General features: G+C 43.5%; 1 protein-coding gene across 14 annotated transcripts in view; it reads left to right on the plus strand.

Annotated features, from left to right (window-relative positions):
- The window catches only part of kmt2ca (lysine (K)-specific methyltransferase 2Ca), a 489,348-nt gene that overhangs the window by 240,127 nt on the left and 229,037 nt on the right, over positions 1-20,184 (plus strand). For all 14 annotated transcript variants that reach the window (XM_059639788.1, XM_059639789.1, XM_048520987.2 and 11 more), the window contains 2 exons: positions 17,109-17,271; positions 19,108-19,279. In XM_059639788.1, the coding sequence (XP_059495771.1) occupies positions 17,109-17,271; positions 19,108-19,279 (335 nt within the window). The remainder of the gene's footprint in view (positions 1-17,108; positions 17,272-19,107; positions 19,280-20,184) is intronic.

Below are 20,184 nucleotides of genomic sequence, written 5' to 3' on the forward strand. Positions count from 1 at the left end.
CTCATCAGATGTCCTGTAAATAGTCTATATAGAAGTGTTTTATTCGGTCGTAGGTTCATTTTAGGAATCAATGTGCTTTTTTGGCTGTATGAATTATAGACTATTTCTGTAAAACTATGATTCAATTCATGTTTAGCATCTTATTGCAGATCTGACACAGGCTACTTTCATGGCATTAGTTGAATAGATGGAATAGTGCCTTGGGCACAAGAAAGTGTCCGTCAGTTTCTAAATATTTTGATGAATAATGTCACTGATAAAGGTCAGTTGTGGCAGGAATCCTTGCGCAGCTTTGCAACCAAAAGGTCAATATAGAGGAGTGGTAATTGTGAGCTATTTTGTACAATGCTTATAGGTCTTCATTCATGACCTTTCAGTTTATTAATGTGTTATCAAAATCCTATTGACAACCTGCTTATTAACTGAGGCAAAGAATGCCAGTATTATTCTGAGGCAACAATACAATGACAAGTTCTGCTCAATATATTACGTTGACAATATGAATGTTGTGAAATTCCACAGTTGTGACCTCCACTTTGCCTTTCCTAGTTGCTTGTGCAGAATGAACAGGATACGCATAAATATGTCCTGTTGTCTGGGCAATTTAGAATTGTAAACTTGTTCTTCTTGTTATTTCATAGAATATCATAGAATCCCTCCAGTGTGGAAACAGGCCCTTCGGCCCAACAAACCCACACCTGACACAAGGAGCATCCCATCCAGACCTATCCCCCTGATCTACATACCCCTGAACACTACAGGCAATTTAGCATGGCCAGTCCACCTAGCCTGCACATCGTTGGACTGTGGGAGGAAGCCGGAGCACCCGGAGGAAACCCCCACAGACATGGGGAGAATGTGCAAACTCCACGCAGACAGTCACCCGAGGCCGGAATCGAACCCATGTCTCTGGCGCTGTGATTTAGCAGTGCTAACCACTGAGCCACTGTGCAGACCAAACCCCTTCAAAATATGTTAAGATAGTCTAGACCCTAACTTTTTCTCATTTAAAAGATAATTGTAAGGCATTGCATTCTGAATGCAATTCGAATGGTCAAACTACCAGGCTTGAAACAAAATATGCTTTATTTATGCACCATAATTAAAATACAGTTTTTTTTAAAAAAAAACTTTCCTTAACTGTAATTCTGTTGAAATGCTTAACAAAATGTATATATAAACCACTACTGATGGACTGACTGTTCAAATATAGTAACACCCCATAAACATACTTGCAAAGCCAAATTCAGTAAAGTAGATTGTCTGGCATGCAATTCTAACAGTAGGAAGAGAACCCCAGTTTTTAGCTGTAACAGAGGGGAATAAGAGCTTCTGCATCCAGCTTCAAGACCCCTGCAACTACTACTGAAGGCTAAAACTTTTTTTTAAAAAAGTCCCGATTTCAAGGAAGATTGACCCACCCATTCAGGCTGCTTCTATTATTCCATCTTAAAAACAGCACTTAGCCCATAGAAGGTGCTTATTGACTTTGGGACAGACTGCTATGTACCTCTGTCTCAACCTTTCTTCATGTTTAAAAAAAAAGCAGGACAAAATACACCTCTTTGAGGCCATTGTATCATCACCCTGCCCCCGACTTTTAAAACACAAGAACCATCAAAAGGCTTTTGACAAGGGTCCACACAAGAATTTAGTAAAGAAAATTCAAGCTTGTGGTATTGGAGGTCATGTATTGACATGGATAGAGAACTAGTTGGCAGAGAGGAAGAAGAGAGTTGGAATAAATGGGTTCTTTCAGAGCAGCAGGCTGTGATGAGTGGGGTACCACAGGGCTCAGTGCTAGAATCTCAGCTGTTCACAATAGACAGTTAATGATTTGGACGAAAGAATTTGAATGCAATCTCCCAATGGATGGCAGTGTGTGCTGTGAAGATGCTAAGAGGGTGCAGGGTAACTTGGACACTGGCTGCATTGCCAAGTATTTGCCCTGTCAATGTAATGTGGATAAATGAGAGGTCATCCGCTTTGGTCACACAAACAGGATAGGCAGATTATTATCTGAATCGTGGCAGTTTAGGAAAAGGTGAGGTGCAGCAAGACCTGGGTATCATGGTGGAACAGTCACTGAAGGTTGGCTGACAGGTTCAGCAGGCAGTGAGAAAAACTAATAGCATGCTGTTCTTCATAGCAAGAGGATTTGAGTAACGCCATAAGGATGGGATGTCTTGCAGCAGTTATACAGGGCCTTGGTGAGGTGACACCTTGAGTGTTGTGTGCAGTTTTGGCCTCCTAGTCTGTGGAAAGACATTCTTGCTATTGAGGGCGTGCAGTGAAGTTCATCGGACGGATTCCTGGGATGGCAGGACTGACATGAGGAAAGACTGGATCGACTGAGTTTGTACTTTCTGGAATTAAGAAGAATGGGCAGGGATCTCATAGATGTATATAAAATCCTGATGGGACTGGACAGGCTGAATGCAGGAAGAATGTCCCGAGTGTTGGGGAAGTCTAGAACAAAGGGTCACTGTCTAAGTTAAAGGGGCAAGTCATTCAGGACTGAGATAAGGAAGAATTTCTTCACTCCGAGTTGTGAACCTGTGGAATTTTCTCCCACCGGAAGCTTTTGTAACCAGTTCATTAGATATATTCAACAGGGTCCTGGACGTGGCACTTGCACTAATGGGATCAAGGGGTATGGGGAGAGGGTGGAAATGGGATACTGAGATTGCATGATCAATCATGATTGTATTGAATGGTTGTGCAGGCTCAAAGGGCCAAGTGGCCTACTTCTGTACCTATTTTCTATGTTATACAAAGGTGGCTTCATTTTTAAAACCTTTGGTCTTATGCTGTTAGTGCATTACAATGCATATTCACTACATTGACGAAGCATTGAAACATTCACCACTGCAGTCCATTTCAGTCCATTTTTTTCCCACCACTGAACACCTCCATCTAAAACAACCCTCAACAAGTCCTAAGCAAGGGGCTCACCTTTGTCCCCCTACAACCACACATCAACGAATACCAGTCACGCTTGGACATAGAACAGTTTTTCTGCCGCCTTCGCCTCCACGCCTACTTCCTCAACCGGGAACCTAACCTTCCCTCCACTGACCCCTTCTCCTGCTTCCAACCCAAGTCCTCCTCCTGGACACCACCCCCAGGCCTCCTACCTTCCCTCGGCCTCTTCATCTCCAACTGCCGTCGAGACATTAACCGCCTCAACCTCTCCACCCCTCTCAGCCACTCCAACCCCTCCCCCGCAGAACGGGCAGCCCTCCGCTCCCTCCGCTCCAACCCCAACCTCACCATCAAACCCGCAGACAAGGGTGGCGCAGTGGTAGTATGGCGCACTGACCTCTACATTGCCGAGGCCAAACGCCAACTCTCTGACACCACCTCCTACCGCCCCCTCGATCATGACCCCACACCCGAGCACCAGACTATCATCTCCAACACCATTCGTGACCTCATCACCTCAGGGGACCTCCCACCCACAACCTCCAACCTCATTGTTCCCCAACCCCGCACGGCCCGTTTCTATCTCCTTCCCAAAATCCACAAACCTGCCTGCCCTGGTCGACGCATTGTCTCAGCCTGTTCCTGCCCCACCGAACTCATCTCCACCTATCTGGACTCCATTTTCTCCCCTTTGGTCCAGGAACTCCCTACCTACGTCCGTGACACCACCCACGCCGTCCACCTCCTCCAGGACTTCCAATTCCCTGGCCCCCAACGCCTCATTTTCACCATGGATGTCCAGTCCCTATACAACTGTATTCCGCATGCAGATGGCCTCAAGGCCCTCCACTTCTTACTATCCCGCAGGCCCGACCAGTCCCCCTCCACCGACACCCTCATCCACCTAGCCAAACTCATCCTCACCCTCAACAACTTCTCTTCCGATTCCTCCCACTTCCTACAGACAAAGGGGGTGGCCATGAGCACCCGCATGGGCCCCAGCTATGCCTGCCTCTTTGTAGGTTACGTGGAACAGTCCCTCTTCCGCACCTACACAGGCCCCAAACCCCACCTCTTCCTCCGTTACATTGATGACTGTATCGGCACCGCCTCTTGCTTCCCATAGGAGCTCGAACAGTTCATCCACTTCAACGACACCTTCGAACCCAACTTTCAGTTCACCTGGGCCATCTCCAGCACATCCCTCACCTTCCTGGACCTCTCAGTCTCCATCTCAGGCAACCAGCTTGTAACTGATGTCCATTTCAAGCCCACTGACTCCCACATCTACCTAGAATACACCTCCTCCCACCCACCCACCCTCCTGCAAAAATTCCATCCCGTATTCCCAATTCCTCCGCCGCATCTGCTGCTACGATGAGGCATTCCACTCCCGCACATCCCAGATGTCCAATTTCTTCAAGGACCGCTACATTCCCCCCCAAAGTGGTCAAGAACGTCCTTGACCGCGTCTCCCGCATTTTCCGCAACACATCCCTCACACCCCGCCCCCACCACAACCGCCCAAAGAGGATCCCCCTCATTCTCACACACCCCCCCCACCAACCTCCCAGATACAACGCATCATCCTCCGACACTTCCCCCATCTACAATCCGACCCCACCACCCAAGACATTTTTTCCATCCCCACCCTTGTCTGCTTTCCGGAGAGACCACTCTCTCCATGACTCCCTTGTTCGCGCCACACTGCCCTCCAACCCCACCACACCTGGCACCTTCCCCTGCAACGGCAGGAAATGCAACACTTGCCCCCACACCTCCTCCCTCACTGCTATCCCAGGCCCCAAGATGACTTTGCATATTAAGCAGAGGTTCACCCACACATCTGCCAATGTGGTATACTGCATCCATGGTACCCGGTGTGGCTCCCTCTATATTGGGGAAACCAAGCGGAGGCTTGGGGACCGCTTTGCAGAACACCTCCGCTCGGTTCGCATTAAGCAACTGCACCTCCCAGTCGTAAACCATTTCCACTCTCCCTCCCATTCTTTAGATAGCATGTCCATCATGGGCCTCCTGCAGTGCCACAATGATGCCACCCGAAGGTTGCAGAAACAGCAACTCATATTCTGCTTGGGTACCCTGCAGCCCAATGGCATCAATGTGGACTTCACCAGCTTCAAAATCTCCCCTTTTCCCCCACCGCATCCCAAAACCAGCCCAGTTTGTCCCCTCCCCCCCACTGCACCACACAACCAGCCCAGCTCTTCCCCTCCCCCCACTGCATCCCAAAAACAGCCCAACCTGTCTCTGCCTCCCTAACCTGTTCTTCCTGTCACCCATCCCTTCCTCCCACCCCAAGCCGCACCCCCATCTACTTACTAACCTCATCCCACCTCCTTGACCTGTCAGTCTTCCCTGGACTGACCTATCCCCTCCCTACCTCCCCACCTATACTCTCTCCTCCTATCCTCTTTCCTGTCCATCCTTGGTCTGCCTCCCCCTCTCTCCCTATTTATTCCAGTTCCCTCTCCCCATCCCCCTCTCTGATGAAGGGTCTAGGCCCGAAACGTCAGCTTTTGTGCTCCTGAGATGCTGCTTGGCCTGCTGTGTTCATCCAGCCTCACATTTTATTATCTTGGATTCTGCAGCATCTGCAGTTCCCATTATCACCTCAATAATTACGTTCTCTTGTCCTGCCACATGTATAATTTTCAAATTGAATGGCTGCAATAGTAAGCTCCATCTAAAGAGTCTGGAATTTTTATTCTTAAATTTTTCCAAAAACTCTAAGCAGTTATAATCGGTATATTGTCTCCTACACGTTACTAGGAATATAAATGTGGAAATGTTGCAACACCAACACCAAACTCAAGGTCGTCTCCTCAATGTTGGAATATTTCTGATCATTGGTTACTTTACCAGAAAATTGAATAATGAGTCTTTCTGTCTTTTCGTCTTCAACACCCAGATCATTCACATTGATAGGCGCCTTGAATGACTTTGCATAATTAGGTGTGGCTAACACTCGGACAATGGTTAACACAGCAGTCAGGCTGTCAAATGCCTTCTGACATCCCTCCGCCCACTGAAATTTTCTGCACTTCTTCAATAAGTCAGTCCTGCTAAAATTTGGTACGAACTTCGATTAAAAACTCCTTAATGCCAGGAATTGTAGTACTTCTGTCTTTGTCAATAGTATAGGAAATTTCCCAGTAACCCTTGTTTTCACATCCCCTGGAGCCATCTGTCCATGTCCACTGACATGGCCCAGGAGTGAGACTCGGGCTTTTGCTAACTTGCTCTTAGTCTGGTTTGTCACCAAGCCTTCTTCCAAGTCAATCAAACAATTCCGATAAATGCTCCAAATGGTTAGTCTTTGAAATGTGGCTGGTGCATTTTTCATACCATATGGCTTGACTTTTAACTGTTACAATCTATTTGGTGTCACACAAGTCAAACTTTCCTTTGTCCTTTCCAGTTGAAAAAATACAGCTTGTAAAGTCATAATCATCGCAGCCAACAAGGCTGCCTTCTTCAACCTTCATTGTCTCCTTTTCTTACTCTTTCACCCCTTTGGCTGCTGCTATAATATTTTACTTAATCTCTTTTGTCAATGAATGTCAATTTCTCCTAGGTTCTCTCATCAGGCCTCTTCTGAATATCCATAAACTACTTCACCTCTTAAAAGGCTGCCTTTTGCAAACTGAGCTCCTTTCATTAATTGTAAAATGACTGACAGCTTGGTTCTGTCACTTTAAATGAAATTAGAGCCTTTGGACACTGTCTTTGTACTATTGTATTGCATTACTGACAAGATCATTGCAAGAAAGCGAGGGGATCAGAGATAATTGAGCTACTTTTGCTAAATATGTTGTTATGAAAAGTAATTATAAAAAAAGTACTTATTTCAGCACCATGTTGTGTGAGACAAATACGTAAACTGCTCAACTCTGAAAACCCCAGTGATTTCCTTGTGGTCTGAGTGCATGAGGATAATGGCTTTATTTAAAAATGCTTTTTGGGTTTAGTTAACCCTCAGGACTTGATGAGATGTGATCCGGCTCAGAAGTGTACCAAGGAAGCAATGGTCGTTTTCATGACCTGTCTAAAATATCTCTGGTAATTTAGAACATAGAACATTACAGCACAGTACAGGCCCTTTGCCCCTCGATGTTGTGCCGACCTGTCATATCGATCTGAAGCCCATCTAACCTACACTATTCCATTTATGTCCATATGCTCATCCAATGACGACTTAAATGTACCTAAAGTTGCCGAATCTACTATTGTTGCAGGCAAAGCGTTCCATTCCCTTACTACTCTCTGAGTAAAGAAACTACCTCTGACATCTGTCCTATATCTTTCACCCCTCAATTTAAAGCTATGCCCCCTCGTGCTCCCCGTCACCATCCTAGGAAAAAGGCTCTCCCTATCCACCCTATCTAACCCTCTGTTTATTTTATATGTTTCAATTAAGTCACCTCTCAACCTTCTTCTCGCTAATGAAAACAGCCTCAAGTCCCTCAGCCTTTCCTCGTAAGACCTTCCCTCCATACCAGGCGACATCCTAGTAACCCTCCTCTGCACCCTTTCCAAAGCTTCCACATCCTTCTTATAATGCGGTGACCAGAACTGTACACAATACTCCAAGTGCGGCCACACCAGAGTTTTGTACAGCTGCAGCATAACCTCTTGGTTCCGGAACTTGATCCCTCTATTAATAAAAGCTAAAACACTGTGTGCGTTCTTAACAGCCCTGTCAACCTGTGTGGCAACTTTCAAGGATCTGTGTACATGGACACTGAGATCTCTCTGCTCATCTACACTACTAAGAATCTTACCATTAGCCCCGTACTTTGCATTCCGGTTACTCCTACCAAAGTGCATCACCTCACTTGTCTGCATTAAACTCCATTTGCCACCTCTCAGCCCAGCTCTGCAGCTTATCTCTGTCTCTCTGCAACCTACAGCATCCTTCGTCACTGTCCACAACTCCACCGACCTTAGTGTCGTCTGCAAATTTACTAACCCATCCTTCTACGCCCTCATCCAGGTCATTTATAAAAATGACAAACAGCAGTGGACCCAACACCGACCCTTTTGGTACACCACTAGTAACTGGTCTCCAGGATGAACATTTCCCATCAACTACCACCCTCTGTCTTCTTTCAGCAAGCCAATTTCCGATCCAAACTGCTATATCTCCCACAATTCCATTCCTCCGCATTTTGTACAATAGCCTACTATGGGGAACCTTATCAAATGCCTTACTGAAATAATTTAATTCATTCACAAGATTTGTTACTTTCAAGGCTTGTTTTTATTGTCTGTTCCTAATTGTCCCTGCATATGTCATGGTGAGCTGTCGTCTTGGGTACAGCTTAGCATCTTGCTGGGCTATTTTAGAAGGCAGTTGATGGTCAACCCAACTGTTGAAGAGTCACATGTAGCTGATACCAGTTGAAGACAGCAATTTTCCTTTACTAATAGATTGTTGTTTCATGTTAATTGCCAAGGTAAGTTTTGGATTTGTTTCTCAATTATTAACTCCTTACTGCAGATCCACAGATCAGCAACTTACGATAGTACTGTACCCCAATTGGGCATAGTGCCTAACTACAGTTATATAGAGTCATAGAGATGTACAGCACCAAAACAGATCCTTTGGCCCAACTTGTCCATGCTGACCAGATATCCTAAATTATAGTCCCATTTGCCAGCATTTGGCCCATGTCCCTCTCAATCCTTCTAACTCATATACCCATCCAAATGCTTTTTAGATGTTGTAATTGTACCAGCCTCCACCATTTCCTCTGACAGCCCATTCCATACGTACACTGTCCTCTGTATTGCTGCTTAAGCCCCTTTTAAATCTTTCTCCTGTCACCTTAAATCTATGTCATCTAGTTTTGGACTCCCCCCTCACTCCAGGTGAAAAAGACCTTGCCTATTTACCCAGCCATGCCCTTCTCATGATTTTATAAATCTCTGTATGGTCACCGCTCAGCCTCTGATGCTCCAGGGAAAATAGCTGCAGCCTACTCATCCTCTCCAGGTAGCTCAAACCCTCCAAAACTGATAATATCCTTATGTTGTACCCTTCCCGTAGGAGAAAGACCAGAATTGCGCACAGTAATCCAAAAGTGGCCTAAGCAATGTCCTGTGCAGATGCAAGATGACCTCCCAACTCCTATACTCAATATACTGACTAATTAAGGAAAGCATACCAAAGGCCACTTCCACTATCCTGTCTACCTGAAACTCCATTTTCAGGGAACTGTGAACATGCACTCCAAGGTGCCTTTGTTCAGCACTTCCCAGGATCTTAGGATGAAGTAAGATCTTACGATAAATCCTGTCCTGATTTGCTTTTCCAAAATGCAGCACCTTGCATGTATCTAAATTAACTCTGCCTTCCACTCTTCAGCTCATTGGCTGATCTGATCCTGTTGTGCCCTGCAGTAATCACCTTTGCTGTCCACTACAACCCCCAATTTTGGTGTCATCCACAAACTTACTAACCGTACCGGCTGTGTTCACGTCTAAATCATTAATGTAAATATAAGCAGTGGACCCAGCTCCAAAGCTTTTGACACACCATTGGCCAAGGCCTCCAGTCTGAAAACCAGCCCTCCACCACCGCCCTTCTACCTTTTGAGCCTGTATCAGAGGTAACAGGAACTGCAGATGCCAGAGATTCTGAGATAACAAGGTGTAGAGCTGGATGAACACAGCGGGCCAAGCAACATCATAGGGCCTTCCTGCTCCTATGATGCTGCTTGGCCCACTGTGTTCATCCAGCTCTACACCTTGTTACCTTTTGAGCCTGTTGGGTATCAAAATAGCTAGTTCTCCCTGTATTCGACGTGATCTAACCTAGCTAACTCGTCTACCATGAGGAACCTTGTCAAATGCCTTACTAAAGTCCATATAGATCATGCCCACTGCTCTGCCCTCAAAGCCAATGTTGACTGTCCCTAATCAGTCCTTACCTTTCCAAATACATTGGATATATAGAGATGAGATAGGATAATGGGAACTGCAGATGCTGGAGAATCCACGATAATAAAATGTGAGGCTGGATGAACACAGCAGGCCAAGCAGCATCTCAGGAGCACAAAAGCTGACGTTTCGGGCCTAGACCCTTCATCAGAGAGGGGGATGGGGTGAGGGTTCTGGAATAAATATTGAGAGAGGGGGAGGCAGACGGAAGATGGAGAGAAAAGAAGATAGGTGGAGAGGAGAGTATAGGTGGGGAGGTAGGGAGGGGATAGGTCAGTCCAGGGAAGACGGACAGGTCAAGGAGGTGGGATGAGGTTAGTAGGTAGATGGGGGTGCGGCTTGGGGTGGGAGGAAGGGATGGGTGAGAGGAAGAACAGGTTAGGGAGGCAGAGACAGGTTGGACAGGTTTTGGGATGCAGTGGGTGGAGGGGAAGAGCTGGGCTGGTTGTGTGGTGCAGTGGGGGGAGGGGACGAACTGGGCTGGTTTTGGGATGCGGTGGGGGAAGGGGAGATTTTGAAGCTGGTGAAGTCCACATTGATACCAAAGTCCACATTGATACCATTAGGCTGCAGGGTTCCCAGGCGGAATATGAGTTGCTGTTCCTGCAACCTTCGGGTGGCATCATTGTGGCACTGCAGGAGGCCCATGATGGACATGTCATCTGAGGGATGGGAGGGGGAGTGGAAATGGTTGGCGACTGGGAGGTGCAGTTGTTTGTTGCGAACTGAGTGGAGGTGTTCTGCAAAGCGGTCTCCAAGCCTCCGCTTGGTTTCCCCAATGTAGAGGAAGCCACACCGGGTACAGTGGATGCAGTATACCACGTTGGCAGATGTGCACATGAACCTCTGCTTAATGTGGAATGTCATCTTGGGACCTGGGATAGGGGTGAGGGAGGAGGTGTGGGGGCAAGTGTAGCATTTCCTGCGGTTGCAGGGGAAGGTGCCGGGTGTGGTGGGGTTGGTGGGCAGTGTGGAGCGAACAAGGGAGTCACGGAGAGAGTGGTCTCTCCGGAAAGCAGACAGGGGTGGGGATGGAAAAATGTCTTGGGTGGTGGGGTTGGATTGTAGATGGCGGAAGTGTCGGAGGATGATGCGTTGTATCCGGAGGTTGGTGGGGTGGTGTGTGAGAACGAGGGAGATCCTCTTTGGGCGGTTGTGGCGGGGGCGTGAGGTGTCCTGCAGTGCCACAATGATGCCACCCGAAGGTTGCAGGAACAGCAACTCATATTCCACTTGGGAACCCTGCAGCCTAATGGTATCAATGTGGACTTCACCAGCTTCAAAATCTCCCCTTCCCCCACCGCATCCCAAAACCAGCCCAGTTCGTCCCCTCCCCCCACTGCACCCCAAAACCATTCCAACCTGTCTCTGCCTCCCTCACCTGTTCTTCCTCTCACCCATCCCTTCCTCCCACCCCAAGCCGCACCCCCATCTACCTACTAACCTCATCCCACCTCCTTGACCTGTCCGTCTTCCCTGGACTGACCTATCCCCTCCCTACCTCCCCACCTAAACTCTCTCCACCTATCTTCTTTTCTTTCCATCTTCGGTCCACCTCCCCCTCTCCCCCTATTTATTCCAGAACCCTCACCCCATCCCCCTCTCTGATGAAGGGTCTAGGCCCGAAACGTCAGCTTTTGTGCTCCTGAGATGCTGCTTGGCCTGCTGTGTTCATCCAGCCTCTCATTTTATTATATTACATTGGATATATATATATCCAATTCTTGGCACCTATCATTTTGGTAAATATATGAAGGCCTTTGAACAAGAACAGCACCAACATCATGGGCATATTTATTACTTCTGCTAGGATGATTTAAACTAGATTGGGGCTGGGACCCTGATGAGTAATTCGGAGTAAACAGAAGCAGACATGGAAGTAGAAGTTTAAAAACTAGTGAGTGAGCCTGCAAGGCCGAAGATATAGTCTAGGTAATAAAACAGTGAATTTAGCAAGGCTTTAAGGGATATTACTTAATGCAAGTAGCCAGAGGAATACAGCCGATGACTTGAGGGCAGAGATAGGCACATGAGAGTATATATTATCATAACCGTGCCCAGGACTTAGCTGAAAGCTAGTCAAGATTGTACAGTGTTCAGCCAAGGGACGCAGAAGGTTAGAAGAGGAGACGTTGTACTATTGTTCATGGAATCAATTAAAGGATTGAGGATGGATGACACCTTTGGAAGGATCATGAAATGAGGCTGTATGGAAAAGAATGAAAAGCTGATGTAGTCATTAAAATGTCATCAGTGTAAGATCAAGCAATAAAATATTTCCCTTGGGCTGCATGAGTTTAAGCTTATTTGATGCAGCAACTTTCTAGTGACATTGTAGACAGAATTTCCTTTGGGCTGTTAGAGTAACTACAGATAAGCAATATTATATATTATCTTCCCTATATCCAAATATCCTAATTCATTAATGTGCATAAAAGTTGATTGTGCAGTGCTATGAAAGCAAACATTTTCTTTAATGAATCCCGTGATAGAAAAAAACAGAATCAATTGCCCTTGTTTAAAACCCGCATTGTCCCACAGCAAAGGTGTTCTACAGGGACTCAAATATTTTTAAGAATCTGTTTGTGAATGGCTGTGCTTATTGCCAGCTGACACAGGTCTGTGCTCTGCCACCAAGTGTCTATATGCATTGATTTATCAATAGCATTTTAAGGAAAGACCTTTTAATTTTTTTTTAAAAAGAAAATGACTCTTTCTTGCTTATTTGAAAGTTGATGTCCTGATGCAGATATGTTGATGTGACCCATCTGTATGTATGCAGTTGCACCTGTGATTTCATTGCCAGCTCTTAATTTTTTTCTGTTTTAAACTTGAAAATCTCTTAAAGCGCAAAGAAGATGAATGTCCTGAGATTTGAGTCTTATGAGGATATTGTTATTTTGAAAGATTAACACTGTACCAGTGTAGGTCACATGCTTTCATTTAGTCTCATTTCACTGAGAAAGAAAGGTAAATTCTCTATCCACAGATTATGTGCCAGATAACACTGACTCAACCAGAGAAAGTAGAAAGTGTTGCCCTTGCACAGTAGCAAATACATTATGTACAACTTTAACACTAAAAATATCCCAGATAATTTTGTAGCGACATAATCTTCTAAAATATATATGAGTACCCAACCATAGGAAGTGCTTTTGATTGTGCCCAGGGTTGGCTGTACCTGATATTGCCACAAATACAAATAACCTGTGATATTTTAGTTAAAATCACTTCTGCAGTACAGCATGTATTTTCTGTAGAAAATATATAATGCCCCAGAAGTGTAACAGTCTTTGCATTAGAGTGCATTAACCAATGTCACATTTTCTTATTTGGCTTTTGTGTAGTGCATAAATTCCTGAACCTGAATCTTGTTCCCCCCCACCCTGCCCTTTGTTCCACTCTTTGGAATGAGCATGATAAATGATCGTTCAGGACAGGAACTGGTGGGAGATCAGAGCTTGTGAAAATAGACTAGCAAGAATTGAATTCTGTCAGAAGAATTGACAAAAATTAAAAAATGCAGAGAATAAAACAAAACATGCTTTTATTGAGTTGAAAAGGAGATTGATGAGAATGAAGAGTAATCAGATTAGCCATGTTCATGTTGAATGGTAGAGTAGGCTTGAGGGGGCCAAATGCCCTACTCATGCGAACCAAAAGAACGAAAAGCTAAGGATGCTAGAAATCTCATGGATCTCATTTCTGACCTACTTATGCTGTAAGTTTCATGCATTGCTTTTTATGGCAAGGCTGCCTCAAAGGATGACGACTTGTGTCTTTGTCTGCCGCAGCAACCATTTTCCAATTATGTTTTGTTTACTTTTTTACCTCCAATTGTTTGTCCACATCTAACTTATTATTTGCCTAGTAACAGTTATTTGTTTGTTTGTTTAAAGTCTACAATGCCATACTTTAGCTGCTTCATTCGTTTCCCTTCTTCATTAGGTCAAAATTAGGAATATTTGCTGATAGTCTCACAATATTCAGCATGATCGGCACCATACTGAAGCAGTCCATGCTCATAAGCAGTAAGCTATGACCAACATTCAGGTTGGACTGATAAGTGGGAAGCAGCATTTGCAATGATCATTCTCCCTTGACTTCTAATTGCATTAATATTACTTAATCCCTATCAACTTCCTGAGGGTTGGTATTAGCTGGAAATCTCAGTGGGTGAGCCACGTGTGTACAATTGCCAAAACAGGAGTTAAACTAGGCAACTTGCTTCCCAATTCCCCAGAGCCTATTTGCCATGTACCATGTACAAGTCAGGTATGTGATAGAATGCTTACTACTCGCTTCGATGAGTGCTGTTTCAACAACATTAAGAAGCTTGACGCCACCTAGAATTAAGGAGCCTGCTTGATTGGCACCACATTGATCCTCCAGAACATTCTCACACTCTTTCTCCAATGCATGGTGTAAGCAGTATGTGCCATCCATAAGACTCACTGCAAAAACTCATGAAAGCTCCTTCAGAACCATCATCCAAATTCAGGATCTCTCACATGTAGAAAGTGGACAGAAGCTGTATAGGAATACCCTCACCTGAAAGTTCCCTTCCAAGATATTCAATAAACTGCAGTTCCAACAGTGGATCAAAATCATAGAATGCACTCCTTATAGGTTTTAACATTCAGTTGATTTGGCACGCTAGTACTAGGCTGTTTAGGCACAGTCTAACAACACAGCTTGTGCATACATCAGATGGATTGCAGCAACTCAGGGAAGAGCAACAAATGCTGGCCTTTCCAGCGTATATTTCTTTGTGGTAGCAATTTAGAGCAACGTAATGGAATTTGTTGCATTTCTGTAACACACAATTTTTTGCCACCTCATTATAGTTCAGTTATCAATTGAACAGTTAATTGATTAAAGCAACGTATTTAATCTCCCAAAAAGTTAACACAAAGTTGTACAGTACATGCTAATATTTTAGAATTAAGGGATTGTAATTTTCAGTTTTGTTTTTTAGATGAAGACAGGTCTGAATAGTAAGTCAACATTTTTATGTTGGTGACTTTATTAGTCTGTACATTTTCACACTTTGGAGCAAAGCAGTGAGTTTTATAACTTTCAGCCAGCAATCTGTGATGAGTGTTGGTTTTTTAGGCTGTTGTAATCTGATGACTTGTTAGCAACATACTGCCTTACCATGGTCTCCTGAAACACCTATTTGAAATCAAAAGTAAACAGAGTTTCAGTTTTGTAAGAGAGTTGACCAACAGAACAACTAAAAATGTAACTAGTGATAATGTCACTGTATTGTGCTCTTGAAGAGTAGAAGCAGACAGAAATCAAAATGGTAGGTCTTGTAAAATTTACAGGCACTCTTACTGAATCAATGGACCTGACAAATAATTAGGATTATTACCAGATACATTATGCCTTAATAGGTATTAACTAATTTAAAGAGCAGGCACTTAATAGTTGTCTGAAAACAAGTCTGTTGTAGAAGAAACATGCATAGCCATTTTGTGGAGAATGTGTCAGCAGAAAAGTAATTTTTCATATTTCTCACCCCACCTACTCCAGTACTTCCTAATACCACCTTGTGTTCATTTCACATGTTAAATTAATCTTACACTTTGGTTTCATCATGTTCTAACAGGCCCCAATGAATTTCTTTTGTACCTTTCCTCCTCTTTTCTGTTTTGTCTGTGCAACAATACGTTGCAGTTAATTGTGATCTATCAAATAGGGAATTATTTTGCATTATATTTTAAATCATTTTGGATAACAAGTTAATGTCTTTTGAAAATTAGCTTTTGACAGTGGTATCCTTGACAGTTATTTTACCTTTATATTATTTTGAAAGACTGATGTCAAATTGGGCCTTTTGACAAAGTCAAAATAATGTTTACATTGTTTTTCCTATAAATTTCAGTAAAGATTTTGCATTAAAACTAGTATGTTTTTATTCGAGTTTCTGAGGAATTACCAGAAACCAGATAATTTATTTCACCTATATTTTCATCTACTCAAAATGCTTATGTAAGGATTTTATTCTTTGGACTCCAAAATCTTTCCTTATCATTATAGCAGTATTCTGACTCTTTGTGAACAATGTCAAATGGATGCCTACTTGCATGATAAATACTTATGAATGGGTACAGTGTCTCATGATTCTGTATTGTCAGATTATTGACATGTTTATTGGACATCTTTGTTGCAGTTAAAGACAAAAGTAAATTTCTCTCGTTTCTCAGCAGAGATTTCCTCTGTGTATAGAGTCATACAGTCACACAGCACAGAAACTGGCCCTTTGGCCCGACTCATCCATGCTGACTAGGCTTTCTAAACTGAATTAGTCCCATTTGCCCATGTTTAGCCCATATATCTCTAAACCTTCTCCATCCATGTACCTGTCTGAATATCTTTCAAATGTTGCAACTGTACCCACTTCCTCTGGCAGCTCATTCCATATACACCTCACCCTCTGTGTGGAAAAAGTTGCCCTTCAGGTCCCTTTTAAATCTTTTCTGCTCTCACCTTAATCCTATCCACTCTCATGTTGGATTTCCCTGCCCTGGGCAAAAGACTTTGGCTATTCGCCTTATCTATGCCCCTCGTGATTTTATAAACCTCTTTAAGGTCACACCTCACCTTTCTACACTGCAGGGGAAAAGGTCCCAGTTTATCCAACCTGTCCTTATAACTCAAAGCTTCCAGTCTTGGTAACATACTTGTAAAGCTTTTTTGTTAAACCCTTTCCAATTTAATAACATACTTCCTTTAGCAGGGCAACCAGAATTGTATGCAGTACTCCAAATCTGGCCTTTCTAACACCTTGTGTAGCTGTCACATGATGTCCCAACTTCAGTACTCAATGCTACGAGTGATGAAGACAAGCATGCCAATGCTGACTTAACCACTGTCGGCCTGTGTCGCCACTTTCAAGGAACTAGTTACAGCACGCTCAAGTGCCTCTGCTTGTTAATATATTGAGCATTTGTACTGAATGTAGATTGGCATTTAGAAATGATCAGTTTTGCTATCATGTCAAAATGGATTGTCTCTATAGATGTTTATTTCATTGGTGATTCTGCTGCTGCCATTATTCAGAAAATGACTTTCTTGAACTAGAACGGTATGGGTATAATGGACACTTCACCCGTAACCTGAATGTAAAAGCCATACAATTTGTATCTTGCAGTAACTGCATGTTTAAATGGTGTGTTTTACTTGCAAATCCTTGTGATATTTTATTTCAGCACTGTGCATACTGTAAGCGCCTTGGAGCCACCATCAAATGCTCAGAAATGAGGTGCAATCAGCTGTACCATTATCCATGTGCAGCTGGAGCTGGTACATTTCAAGATATCAAGACACTCACTCTCCTCTGTCCAGAACACATCGACCAGGCTCCAGAAAGATGTGAGTGTAAGCATTTTTTTCTCCAGATATGAGCGTCATATCTTGGTTAATGGTCCAGCACCTTTGAAATATGGCATTCACTAGGAACAACTGTTAAGAATTGGCTTGGACTGAAATCTTACATTAAATATGTAATGAAAGTTGACTGTAGGTTTTGACAAGGTATATTTTAAAAAAAACTCAGATTGCTTTTGATGAATTGTGTTGTAAACACCAAAACTGGAGCACACTTTTCTTGTGAAGTCAGGTGATTTGAGGTGTCTGATCCCAACCCTCAACATAGTAATTTACAAATTTCCAAAATATACATTTGTTGCCACTTCCGGCCTGATGTGCAACAATGGACAAGTTTGATACGATGGCCAAATCTGGACCCTTGCTGTTACTCCACCAAGGTGCCTTTCATCTTTTCACAGATTTCCTAGAAGCCACAGGCGGTGTTTTCTTAGCTGGACCATATATTTCTTGTTAAAATTTATTTTCAGTGTGAATATGATGACATGCAGTACTAATATTCTGAATATGTTGAGTGCTTTGGAGCATCACTAGTAACCATGTGTCATGTGCAGTAAAATGATGATTGTAGGATATTATTACACAGTAGGAATATCTGAAAAGAAGACCCATCATACCCTCACCCAATTTCAACAGCCAGTCTTCTATTTTCAAAACGCATGGGGAGAGGAACCAAACAGATTTCCTCTTCCAGAATGCCTGACCTTGAAAATATTGACTTCGTTGTGACATTTGAATGCACACCGTATCAGCTGATTAAGCACAAGTCAAATATTAAATTAAATTAGATTAGGTTCCCTACAGTGTCAGGATCTTCCTTTTCTATATGACTGTATAAAATTGTAAGACATTTGAGCAGACTTGGGCCAGTTAGCTGTTTGAATCTGCTTCACCCTCCAATGAGATTGGTACTGCTTTGATAATCTTCAGCTCCACTTTCCTGCCTTTCCCCATAAACCTAGATTCCCTCACTCATTAAAAATCTACCTCAGCTTTGAATACGCTTTATGACCCGGTCTTAACAGCCGTTTGCAATGAAGTATTCCTCAAATTAACTACCTTCTAAGAGAAGAAACTCCTTAACTCTGACATAAATGGGTGATCCGTTGCTATCAGATTATGCCTCCTGGTCCTAGATATTCCCACCAGGAGAAACAACCGTTCCACACGTACCCTGTTGACGCCTCTTAGAATCTTGTATGTTTCAATAAGGTCCCATTCTTCCTAAACTCCATGGAGTACAGGCCCAACCTGCTCAACCTCTCATAGAACATAGGACAATACAGCACAGTACAGGCCCTTCGGCCCATGATGCTCTGCCGAACTCTTACCCTAATCTAAGGTCACTCTAACCTCCATCCTTACTTATACTGTCATCCATATGCCTGTCTAATAGCCGCTTAAATGCCCCTAATGAGACCGACTCCACTACCCACTACGGCAATGCATTCCACTACTACTCTGAGTAAAGAACCTACCTCTGATATCTCAGGACAATCCCTCCAAACCAGCAGGTTTGACTTTTCTTGGTAGATTTTCACAGCTGTGTGGTCTGCCAGCTCAGCTGCGCATGAAAACTGCTGAAATTAGGAGGTAGGCTTCTTATTACTTGCTAATTATTTTTATACGTCAAGAAATGAGAAGTTGCTAAATGTTGAGTTCTGTGGTTGGCCGATTTGTTAAACTGCCTTCATATGTAGGGACTCCGTGATTTGGAGATAAAGGTAACCACTGAATTAGAAATAGCCTCACCTTTGCCTTGCTTCAACTCATTTTGTCCTCAAATGTCAAACCGAGTAATTTTTATGAATTGTTTTTCAGCCAAGGAAGAAGCAAACTGTGCTGTTTGTGATAGCCCAGGTGAACTTCTGGACCAACTTTTCTGCACTAGTTGTGGACAGCATTACCATGGAGCATGCCTAGACATAGTTGTGACCCCTTTGAAACGGGCTGGGTGGCAGTGTCCGGATTGCAAAATCTGCCAGACCTGCAGGTAAATTCTGAGTTAATATTTTATCGTTTAATGTAGATGAACAGTTCTAAGATTTAAGGTAGAGAAACATTTCAGTCAAAAAATTGTTTAATATGGATTTCATCATAAATTCTGTAATTGTGTACAATGAAATAAAACAAGGGGCAAAGAAGCCAATTCATTCTGAGTTGTAAATTGTAGGTACTTGTTTGTATTTTGATATATGTGTGTAAAGTTGTAGGAAATCTTTACCTAGGGCCTTGCACTATAATCTTTTAGTTAGAAGGATGTTTCTTTTAACTCTATTGTGGCAAAATATGTAGCTTTATTTTAATGTTCATTCTCATGTATTAATCCTTCAATTTTCACGATTCTGTACTGAGTGAAACACAAATTGCTGGAACATTTGCGGCAGTAGTTATTAAAAGATGTTAGAAGGAATAAATGGATTTTGTTTGCTGTCCATAAATAGACAGCTTCTCATCCGTCACTTATACAATGAGGTAGTCAATAAACATGGACCTGCAGAAAATATAGATTGATGCAGAACTGTCTGCCCTCAGTTTCCTTTTTCTTGAACCACAGCAACCCAACTGTTTTAGGTACAGAAAATGTACCAATGGGTGGCTCAGTGGTTAGCAAAGCTATCTCAAAGCACCAGGGGTCAGGGTTCGAATCCACCCTTGGGTGATTGTCTGTGTGAAGTTTACGTGTACTCCCTGTGTCTGTGTAGGTTTTCTCCAGGTGCTCTGGTTTTCGCCCAGACCAAAGATGCGGAGGCTAGGTGGATTTGCCATGCTAAACTGCCTTCACTGTTCAGCGATGTGTAGATTAGGGGGGTGGGTCTGGGTGGGATGTTCTGAGGGTTGGCGTGTACTTGTTTGGCCAAAGGGCCTCTTTCTACACTGTAGGGATTATATGAAATG

This window comes from Stegostoma tigrinum, chromosome 2, assembly GCF_030684315.1.
Source record: "Stegostoma tigrinum isolate sSteTig4 chromosome 2, sSteTig4.hap1, whole genome shotgun sequence".
Classification (NCBI taxonomy): domain Eukaryota; kingdom Metazoa; phylum Chordata; class Chondrichthyes; order Orectolobiformes; family Stegostomatidae; genus Stegostoma; species Stegostoma tigrinum.